The sequence below is a fragment of the Mastigoproctus giganteus genome, chromosome 2, assembly GCF_048544385.1.
Source record: "Mastigoproctus giganteus isolate SK-2022 chromosome 2, ASM4854438v1, whole genome shotgun sequence".
Taxonomy (NCBI): Eukaryota; Metazoa; Arthropoda; class Arachnida; order Uropygi; family Thelyphonidae; genus Mastigoproctus; species Mastigoproctus giganteus.
In genome coordinates, this window is record NC_143576.1 from 85,461,250 (window position 1) to 85,473,283 (window position 12,034).

At 37.9% G+C, this 12,034-nt stretch overlaps 1 protein-coding gene across 1 annotated transcript in view; it reads left to right on the top strand.

The window, feature by feature from the left end:
• Positions 1-12,034, top strand: part of LOC150089384 (band 4.1-like protein 4) — a 582,252-nt gene that overhangs the window by 403,507 nt on the left and 166,711 nt on the right. Inside the window, exon 9 of the mRNA XM_090389965.1 lies at positions 11,598-11,661. Coding sequence (XP_090246091.1) covers positions 11,598-11,661 — 64 coding nt within the window. The remainder of the gene's footprint in view (positions 1-11,597; positions 11,662-12,034) is intronic.

The window sequence follows — 12,034 nt, forward strand, 5'->3', positions numbered from 1 at the left end:
TGATTAGATTAAATTTAGATATAAACCCATGCGTTTTGACAGGTGTGTCTTATGTAGAAAAGATTTGACTTACTCCATATACCTCTACATTTTATGTAGAAAAGCATGTGCGGGGGTGGGCGAGCAGAGGGCGAAGTCCCCTAGTTATTATTAGCCATATGGTGCAAGTAAGCTGATTACATAGTGGTTACTGAAGGATCCAAAGATGAAGTGGAAACTGAATTATTTAATTAAGCTGCGCAAGTTTGTTAATATAACTAATGTGGCTTAATTAATCTCATTCTTACTTCCTATTAATTCCAAGTTAAAGTATCATTTGGAGGATTGCATATTTAATATTTTAGAAGATGAAATAGACTTGGGGGGGGGGATTAAAATACACTCCAATATCAGTTCTCTCAACAGTCTATTAAACCTGTTATATGGCACATGTCTCTTGTGTGGTGATTGATGTGGTCTGAGTAATATAAAGGAATTTTGCTAGAGATAAAGAGAATTATCCTACTGTACAAATAGATTGCATAGCCACACCTTAACCTGGCAGTGGTTGCATTAGCAGAAAGTGGCGTTATGAGTTTATTCCATTTCCTAGAAGTGGAATCATTAGCCTAATCCATTTTCTACAAGTAACAACAAATAAAACTTAATGGATTGGAAAAAAAAGAAAAGAAGTAGTGTCCATGCTTCTAGTTCAAGGAAATGAGCCAGTTATGTTATCCTCTAAACTTAGCTTCTAAATAAAGTATAATCTTATCCTTGGGTGGATTATTTTAAGTCTTTCCCAGAATAATTACCTGAAAAAAAGTGATCAGTAAAATGTGAGAAATGTGGAGAGGACTTTTCTTTTGCTGTAATTATTCTTGTAATTATTTTTATGAAGAATGCTTTGGTTCATGAAAAATAAGTCCAGCTTTTCATTGTTATTTTTTTTTAAAATACTGAATCTTTTTTATTCAGTAAGCCAGATTCTATTCATTTTATATTTCATTTATTACCTATATAAAATATTTCATATATAATAAAATTGTATTTATTACATGTAATCATTTATTTATTTAAATTAAAAAATGTATACACCAAGTGAACACTGAATTATGACGGCCCCTATGAAAACTGAATGCAACCCGTTGACCCCGTGAGGTACAAGAGTGCGCAGTTAGTCGACTTACGTAACATAGATAAGGTGTCAGTGGTTCAGTAGGTAGCAAATTTCCGAGCGTGATGGGTGAAAGGAAGTATTTATCAGACTTTGATAAAGGACAGATTGTGGGAGCTCGACGACCTGGCGCATTGATTTCCCAAATGGCTGAACTGGTGGGGTGTTTGAAAGCTGCCATTGTTAAAGTGTACCAGGACTGGCGTGAAAATGGTCAAACAACGACCTGACGGCAAAACTGAAAATATCAGCGAAAGGTTGATGTTAGAGGTTAGTGCTGGGTCCCACGAATCATACAGGTGCATCACTGTTGAAGAGTTGACTACCCAGTACATGGGCCAACCCAGAACAATATCTGTCATCACCATGCGTCGCACGTATATGCCATACTAGCAAACGACCCCTACGGCATCCTCTCCTAACCAAGGTTCATTGGCGTAAAAGACTCACCTGGCGCAAAGAGTATGCAAGTTGGATGTTAGAAGACTGGAAGAAGGTGTGCTGGTTGGATGAGTCACGTTATTTACTACACACCGTGGATGGTTGTGTACGGATGTGGTGTCAACAACACGAGGCTCTTGATCCATCATGCATGGTATCATAGTGGTCTCCGCTATCGTCAACTGCTTGCTGACTGTGTACACCCCGCCATGTTACACTTTTTCCCGAATGGCGATGGTGTCTTCCAAGATGACAATGCGCCAGCCATCGGGCACTTGATGTGGAGGAATGGTTTAAGGTACACAGTTCTAACTTCCAGCATATCGATTGGCCTCCAAACTTCCCAATATCAATCCCATAGAGCACTCGTGGGACACTATGGAAAGGCATATCAGGCGTCTGGATACACCAATCACCTCCATACCTGCATTGCTAGTCACATTACACACAGCTTGGTTGGCCCTACCTCCCGAACACTTCTGACATCTTGTTGAATTAATGCCACATCGGATAGCTGGTGTACTGAGGGCAAAAGGAGGACCTACGAAGTATTAGGTAGGTGGTCATAATTCAGTGATCACTCAGTGTATATTATGGATAATGTCTTCCAAACAGAATACTGAGCAGAAAAAGCACTCAAGCGTAATTACAAGGCATAAATTCCAATTTTTTAAAATTCTTTTTCATGCACTGAATGAAACTCTAAAAAGTGCCTTATAGTTTCATATTTATATTTTATGACTATAATATTTTAAGCAGAATTAATAAAATATGCTGTTTATTTCTTCATGCATATGTAACATACAAGCAAAAATATATGCATATCTATACTTGAAAATGGAAGTGACTATTCATTTCATGTGTATATTTTTTTATGGCTGTAAATTCTTTTTTCGATTTCAGTAGAATTAACATTTTTTGTTTTTTAAAAATTTGTGTAAAAAATGCTTTTTGAATATTTAATTTTCTTATTAAAAAATCAAAATTTAAATAGGATAAAATCTAATTCGATAAGTACAGAAATTGGCAAGCAGAATTTAAAACGTCCAAAATCTTTTTCCATAAATAAAAAAAACATATTTTTACAGGAAGAGACTTGTTTTTGAAGCTACGAAAATTTTTAACTAGGCATCTGTGTGGGAATCAGATTGAAGCATTGGCACCTTAAACAGACTGGTTTGCAGAAATTTAATATTTGTTTGCAGAAATTTAATGTGAGGCATATACAGTATTTTCTTTCTAGGATGACATAAACAAGGGGATATAGATTCAACTTAAATAATGATGATTATAGACTGGTATAAGAAATATGCCTTTAGTTAAAGAATAATCAGCTGTTGGAATGAGTTATGATGTAGTCTTAGGAGCTTATTTAAATTTGAAGAGGGATTAGATAAATATTTGGAAAAAAATAACTAATATATAAATCTAAGCTTACATTTTATTTTGTCTATTTTTGTTAATTTTATATTTTTGACAGCAGATGTTACAAAAGAATTGCTTCCTTGCATTGCATTACATTGTTTCCTTTAACAGGCCCATGCCATGCTTCTCATATAGTTCCATTCCTGTTCAGATATTCCTGCAATACATCCTTAATCACAGAGTCCATAATTTTCCTAGGTGTGGAAGTTAAACTAGCAGTTCTGTAATTATCCATATCACTTTTGGAATCATCTTTGTAAATTGAAGAGATGTTTGCATATTCCAATTTGTTGGAATTTTGCCTGCATTAAGGTGAAGTTCCAAGAGAATTATTTCCCTACAGATACTTTTTTAATATTACTGGATAAATCCCATCAGCTCATCATGCCTTTTTCACATTCAGCTGTGCTGCTTTTTCTTCCACTCCATTTTCGGTGATAATATAGTTGTCTGTTGTCTCCAGTATCTATTAACTTTATGAATACTGTCACATTTAAAATAATGCTAATCTGCATGCATAATAATTATTTAGCTCATTGGCCATCTCTTTAGGGTCATCAGCAATGTTGCTGAAACTATCCTGGGGTGGGCTAATATGATTTAGTCTCTTCTGTTAATTACATATGTGGGGTGGGCTAATATGATTTAGTCTCTTCTGGTAATTACCTATGTGAAAGACACTTTTTATTGCTGCTCTTCAGCCTCTTTTTCCTAAGTTTTTTTCACAGTCTGCCAAAGCATACCTTATTCATCAAATCCCATCAACTCCTCATGCCTTTTCACATTCAAATGTGCTGCTTTTTCTTCCACTCCATTTTCAGTGATCATATAGTTGTCTGTTGTCTCCAGTATCTTTATGAGTACTGTCACATTTAAAATAATGCTAATCTGTATGCATAATAATTATTTAGCTCACTGGCCATCTTTTTAGGGTCATCAGCAATGTTACTGAAACTATCCTGGGGGTGGGCTAATATGATTTAGTCTCTTCCTTCTGGTATTTGCATATGTGAAAGGCACTTTTGATTGCTGCTCTTCAACCTCTTTTTCCTAAGTTTTTTTTCACAGTCTGCCATAGCATATCTTCCTCTGAGTAACTTTAGAACAAATAATTTATACTTGTTGCAAGATGCAAGAAGGCAAGTTTATAAAGTATCAGTAAAAAAAACAAACAAAACACTTCCATTCCATCCCCCTGTAATAATTTATCCAGTTCTTCCTTGAATTTATTCAAACTACCCACTTCTGCAACCTGCAGGCTGAATGCAAATCTCCACACATCTGTCCTGCAACCGGGGCATAAAATCAAACTCAGTTTGATTTTATGCCCCATCATATGTATAGTCTGAGCAAGAGGAAGAATGCCACCAGCATTTATCTTTCTCAAACCATTGAAAGGCTTAAACACTCCAATCAGATCACCTACAGGTACGTAGTTTCCAGATTCCTCGATTTGCAGACGTTTTCTGGGTACAACCACCCTTTACCAATTTGGTTACCCTTCTCTGCACCCATTCCTCAGATCTACATCCTTAAAGTGAGGCTTCCAGACCTGTATACAGTACTCAAGATACGGCCTAACCATGGCCTTTTACAAAAGGATGATCACTTTTTCCCTTCTATCAGAGTTTCGGTATATCATTGACAAGGCCACATGAGCTGCTCTGCACTGCACTGCTCAGAGAATTTCATATCTTACTTCACAATTACCCTCAGGTCTTTTTCATTTTCCATACCCTGAGTGTAGTACCACACAGTTGGTGTATTAATCTGGTCTTACTGCTACCCATATGCAATATCTTGCATATGGCTGTGTTAAACTTCAATTACCATTTTTCAGCCTGTCTGCCTATTTTTCTATATCTTGTTGCAGTAACATACCTTGATTACTGTCATTAACTGCTCTGCCAACCTTTATATCATCTGCAGACTTAGACATTAAGCCTGATATGCCTTCATCAATATCATTAATAAATATAGAAAACATCAGTGGTCTAGCACTGAACCCTGGTGGACTGCACTAATAACATTAGTTCATGAAGAGTAGAGTTCTTGTTCCAAGTCTTAACCATTTGGTTAGAATTAGGGCTTGGAACAGGAACACTTTAAAAATATGAAGTTGAGTATCTTCTGAGATTACTTATTTAAACATTTCTCCCCTAGCATTTGTGCTTGTTGCACTCACCAGCTGGTTCCATTAAACAGAATTTAAATATTATCTAAGGCCAACTTAATTGCTTTGAAAAAAACTGAAACTTCTTCCTTTATCCTTGACAATAGTTATTTCTTTGGATGTGTTCCACATTAAATTATCATAATTGTTGCTTGCTTATGGATGCTTATTGTAAAAATTCTTAATATCTCATCTGAATTCTTTGAATTTTATTTTTTTATATTATTAATCCGGTGTGACATCTCTAACATTTTCATATAAAAATCAGTCATTTAAGCAATACAGAAATGTAGCATCTTATATTTACTGAAATTGAAGATGGTACTACTCTGATTATCCTACCCAAGTCCAAGTCTCTGGAAAATTTAGCATCCATAATATACATTCATATCTTTTTTTTTTTTTTTTTTTTTTTTTTTTATGAAAACCCAAAACACGAGAAGTATTAGCACCTATAGTACTTAGTACCGTGCTTGGGTTGGAGGTTGAGAAGACAAGAGAAGATATTTGTTGACATTAGACTTGAACTTCTGTAGACTGTAATTTTCATGAAGGTTGATGAAGGAAGACATGAAGGAAGGTTGTTCCAGAAAACGGCAGTTGAATGAATAAACCAGTAAAATGAAAAGTTGTTTCTGTGAGTTTGAAGTTAGACAGTAAATGGATGTTGGCTGATGGCGGCACGTGTTCGGACTGTTTTGAAAGAGAGAGTGAGAATTATAGAAGCCAATCAGAAGAATAGTGCCCATGGAAGTATCTGTAGAAAAGGCATGCAGCGGAAACACTACATCTATGAGACAGCAAGTGGAGAGACTGTTAAAGATGAGTCATTAATTAACCTAATTGCCCTCTTCTGAATGGAATCTAGAAGCCTGAGAGAGGTTTTGGGGACAACGCCCCAGATGTGGGAACAGTATTCCATGGTAGGGCGGGATTTGCGATTCGTACAGAGTGAACAGCTGTTTGGAAGAAAAGTAATGCCGAGAGTGAAAGAGAAAACCAAGCTTTTATATGCAGAGGAAGCAATATTTGTAATGTGCTTGTGCCAAGAAAGATTAGAAGACAGAGTAATACCCAAAAGAGATATATCAACTTGCCTAGAAATTGGAGTGTCACCAAAGATAAGCATAGGAGCAGAAGAATCCTTTTTAACATTAGTAGAGGCATATGATGCAAGAAAGCAAGCTTAGGCAGCATCCGCCAAAAAAAAAAAACCGACCCCCATTTCACCCCTCCGTTCATTCAAAATACCTGTCCAGCTGAGCCTTAAATTTATTTAGCCTATCAACTTCCACAACAAGGGATGGAAGTCTGTTCCACCAACCAACTACCCGCTGGCTAAAGGCAAATTTCTGCACATCTATCCAACATCTGTCTTTCCTCAATTTGAATTTATGCCCTCTCAGATGATTAATCTGAGCAAGAGGAAGAATCCCATCAGCATTGAGCATGCTCAAACCATTCAAGGCTTTATACACCTCTATCAGGTCATCTTGCCGGTGCCTAGTCTCCAGACACTGTGGAGGCGCCTCCGTAGCCAGGTGGGAAGGAGCAGCAGTGCATAGCACACGCTTCTTGATTAGAACGGGGTTTGAGCCCGTCACCACCAAATACAGAGGATGTGGAAAGGTCAGGGAATGACCACCGCATATCCCGGAGCAATATGGCCTTAGTTGCTAATGTTCCTAAAAAAAAAAACCAAATAACAATAACAAACCAGACACTGTAATTTGCAAAACTTAAGCCTTTCTTTGTAAGAGCACCCCTTTGTTCCATTCAATAATCTTGTTGCCCTTCTCTGTACTCGTTCCAGCAGCTCTACATCCTTCTTGAAATGAGGCTCCAGACCTGTATACAGTACTCAAGGTGTGGCCCAACCATTGCCTTATACAAGGAAATAATCACCTCCTTATCCCTGCTAGAAAAATTCCTGTATATCATTGACAAGACACCATGAGCTACTCTTGCGGCCTGTCTGCACTGCTCAGAAAACTTCATATCTGCTTGCACGATTACCCCCAAGTCCTTTTCATTCTCTACCACTTGTCAGTGTAGTACCACAGTGTTGATACGTTGCTCTGGGGTTACTGTTTCCCATATGTAGTACTTTACATTTGTCAACGTTAAACTTCATTTGCCACCTCTCAGCCCTTCTGCTCAACCTTTCCAGATCCTGTTGCAGTAGCATAGCATCAGTAGTGTCCTTAACAACCCTGCCAACCTTTGTATTGTCTGCAAACTTGGACATTAAGCTTGATATACCATCATCAGTATTATTTATAAATACAGAAAACAATAATGGACCCAACACTGAACCCTGAGGGACTCCACAGGGTTCAGTCCTGAGGGTCCATGATGAGCAGTGTCTATTGATTACCACTCTCTGTCTTCTTCCCCTCAACCACCCCTTTATCCATAGCAGTAATTTGCCTCCAATGCCACGCTGCTCCAATTTGTGCAGAAGTCTTCCATGCGCAACAGTATCAAAAGCCTTTCTAAGATCCAAGTATATAATATTAAAGTTATTTCCTGCATCCAGTTCTTTTGTGACTGCATCATAGTATCCAATCAAATTGGTCAGACAAGACATTCCCTTAACAAAACTATGCTATGTCCCAGTTTTAACTGAAGTCTTGTCTAGATGATCCTGCAATGATTCTTTAACCAGTGCCTCCATTAATTTTCCTGGAACAGAAGTTAAACTCACAGGTCTATAATTACTTGTGTCAACCTTTGATCCTCCTTTGTGAATTGGGGTCACATTTGCACATCTCCAGTCTATGGGTACCTCCCCTGAGTCCAAGGAAGCTCTTATAATTATGGCTAAGGCTTTGCTTACTTCCTTTGCTGCCTCCTTTAATATAACTGGATAGATTTCGAGGTATAAGACAAGGCTGAGTTTTAGGAGGATTGAAATCAACTAAGTTGACTTTGCCCCACTGGAGAATTACCTGGAGATCGCCATTTCAAAAATTGGTATTGGATATTCGAGAAGTTGGAGCTGATTGAGCAGGGCAAGATTTTTGAAAATGGAAACTGTAATGCAATATGCTATCATCGGCAAAACTATGGATAGGATTTCCAGTCAATGGAAGAAGGTCATTAATATATAAGAGGAAAAGAGTGGGGGAAAGAACTGGACCTTGGAGGACACCAGCATTATTGGAGAAGTTAGAAGACAGAGAGCCATCTACCATCACCCTCAGTGAGTGATAAGAGAGAACACTGGATAACTAATTACAAAAAACAGTTGGCAAACCATAAGATGTAAGCTTGTTTAGAAGACCTTTATGCCAAACACGATCGAAAGCCTTTGAGATGTCAAGAGCAACTGCTTGTGTTTCACCAAACTATACCATTGAATTTACTCATAAATGGGTAACATAAGCCAGAATATCACCAATAGATCGACACTGATGGAATCCATAATGGCGATCGTTGATCAGATGGAAGGTTCCTAGGTAGTTTAAGAGTTGGCGGTTAATTTATTTCTTCATTTACTTTATGAAGAGTAGAAGTAATTGCAATGAGATGATAATTAGATGGGAAGGATTTGTCACCCTTTTTAGGAACTTGCTGGATGTGAGCAAATTTCCAAGCAGAAGGAAAAACACCTTTGAAATAAGAAAGTGAAAAAAGGCGGCAAAGAACAGATGTAAGTTCAGGAGCACAGTTTTTGAGAACTAATGGAGAAATATCATCAGGACCTGGAGCTTTCTTAGCATCAAGATTCCTCAAAATCCTTCTGACATCCTTTTGGTGGAAGGCCACAGGAGGCAATGAATGGAGCATGTTGGGAATGGTGGGAGGTGACCAAGATCATTAATACATGAGTTGAAAGAAAAATGGGATGCTAGCAGGTCAACTTTATCCTTGTCTGAAGTGACAACAGAACCATCTGGTTTTAACAGAGGTAGGAGCAGAGATGGGCAAAAGTTGCAGCCAATAGTTTTGGGAAGAGACCAGAATGCTCGGCAACCATTAGGGCAAGAGGCAAATTTTCTACTCTCAGCCTGTTCAAAATCTAGTTTGAACTGATTAATAACTGCTTTACAATTGTTGCGAGCATTGTTGTAGGCAGAAAATGAAATTGAAGAATTGGAAACAAGCCAATTACGATATGCAACCTTCTTCTCCTGAACGGCCTTAACACATTAATTGGAAAACCAAGGTTAAATAAAGGATGAGATTTTAAAGTGTAGTATGGGATAAAGGATTCTATTGCTACAAGAATAATTTCATTGATACGATCTGAGCACAGGTTGACATCAAAAGTTTTGAAATAGTAGTACAACCAAGGAAAAGAAATCTCGCAGATCATCCCATTTTGCATTCTTGTAATGCCAAACAACATGAGGTTGGGAATAGCCATGAGATGAAGGCTCCATTGGAGAAGAGACAATCACCAAGTTGTGATTTGAGGTGCCTAAAGGACCACTCCTTCAACTGTGTACGTAGAAGGGTTGTTTGTGAGAAAGAGATCAAGCATGTTGGCTGTATGGTTAGGATTGTCCGGTATTTTTGTAGGTAAATGAACAATCTGTGCAAGGCCATTAGTAATTGCAAAAGCCTCAGCATCTTGACCAGCTCGGTCAGTGTGACTAGAAAACTGAAGCCGGCTGCTGTTGTGAACATCAAAATCAACAAGTAAATTACCTCACTGTTAGGAAAGTTGGACTGGAGAAAGTTAAGTTGCAAAGAGAGGAAGTCAAAGAGCTTCAGGTGATTAGTGGAGAACGGTAGAGACAACAGATGAATTTGACAGAATGAGGTAGAGAGATTTTAAGTCAGAGAAGATCGAAAAGAGGAGATTCCAAATTACCAAATCTCTTACAGGGAATATCGGAATGGACATATGCACAAGTACCGCCTTTGAGGCGAAAGGAATCATTCCACGAATAATTTGGCCAACTGAGATGAGCAGTAGTTGAATCAATCGATAACTGAAATTCTGTCAGAAAAATTACATGGGGTGTGACAGACTGAAAGCGAAAATGGATATCGTTGAGATTAGAATTGAGACCACGTATATTTGTGAAATGAATTAAGAAGTGTTTGGGAGGTTTAGATCTTTTTGCAGATAAGCTTACTCTATTAGTTTGACAATTCATGGTGTATTCAATAGTAAGAAAAAGTGGGGGGCATGCTGTATGAAGTAATCAGATTTTGGGATGTGGTGTAGACATGGTAGGAATATACCCAGATCCTTGCCATAATGTGGCCTCGACAATGCCCCCCCCCCACATACACACTACTTAGACTCCCTCCAGTCACTATCTGGCAGAGTAGAGGTAGCAAGATTATACTAGCTGATCTGTAGGCCTCCTAAAGAGTTACCAATAGGTTCGGTCCAGTGTACTAAATGGCAGCCAGCCTGCAAACACAGTTTTAGAGCTGTACCCTCGAAATGAAAGGAAGATTGGATCTCGCCATGATGTCCATCCTAACCTCAAAGTCATCAGTTGTGCTGCATGATGGAAGAGATAGGGAAGGGTTGACTGGAACTTAGCTCTGGAGACTAAACATGGGTTCCACCACTTCAAGCCTCCAGTAAGCAAAGAGGTGTTATTTCACCGGTTGATGAGAGTCATCTACCCCCTGGTATTGCTTGGTAACACAGAGGGGCAGCATTCCTCCATGTAGTTTGGGTGCCACACCTCGACCCCTGCTTACGTTGGTTCACACTTAGGTGGTCACCCACAGTGTGCTTGTGCATGGGGGTTATATCCAGGATTAGGAACAGACCTAGCATTGTGAAGGTGCAAGCAGAGGATTTGGCTGTCACAGACTGTCCGGACTTTCTCCGAAATTGGGTCTACTTGATTTGAGTGTCACCCGAATATCAGTTCCATCAGCGTTTTAGACTCCCAGGTAGCAAGTTCAGGTTGTCTGGCATATCTGAGAGAATGTCTGTGACAACCTCAAGGACCCAATATCTGCTTAATCACTGCATATCTGCTTAATTTCCGTATCTATCTGCATATTTGCTTAATCACTATATCTATCTGCATAAACTGTCATCACAATCTTTGCAGCACATTCCAATCTCATTTTTGCCCGTGCATCATTTATGCCACTCCAGTCTGACTCAATAATATCTTGACAGTCCTTATATGTTAGGTATGCTCTTGAATCTGTCTTTCCTATCTTTTTTTCTCTCGCATTGATTGCTATTTATTATATTCAGATTGATTCTGCATCCAGTAAATAAAATGACACCCATGTTTTTAATATTCCTCCTATGCAATAACAATTGTTGAGTTAACAGTGCTTTAGATTCATAAAATTTATTAACTATATATTTATTAACTATATTTTATTTACTTGTTTATATCTGTATTCATGCATTCAGTATTCATAAATTTTTTCTTTTAAGTAATAAAATCAAGGTTTTCATCCTAGGCCTAGGATCACCAAGGTTTATTTTAAGGGAAAATATTTCATGTTGAGAGTTAGAGATAAAAATGTAAGTAATTTTATGGATTTGCACACTGTATATTTTTGTAATAACTTTTTTAGAAATAAATTTTCTTGTTGTGGTCTAAAAATTCAGGTTAATTATGCTATGTCAAATACGTACTATGAGGAATATACTTTGTAGTAAAAGCTCAATGTTTCTTGAATAATCTTAAAAGATTTATTTTATTTAATTGTTTACAGCTTATTCTTGACTCTTCTCAGCATGTCTTATCATGGCACACTGAAATACCAGTGTGCCATCTGAATTTAATGTCACCATTTGTGTGGTGACATTAAATTCAGATTGCATCAGAGGTGCCTCTAAAGCTTCTTTCTCTTCAATAAGTATAAGTTTTCTTTAGCAGAGGGTTGCTCAATTG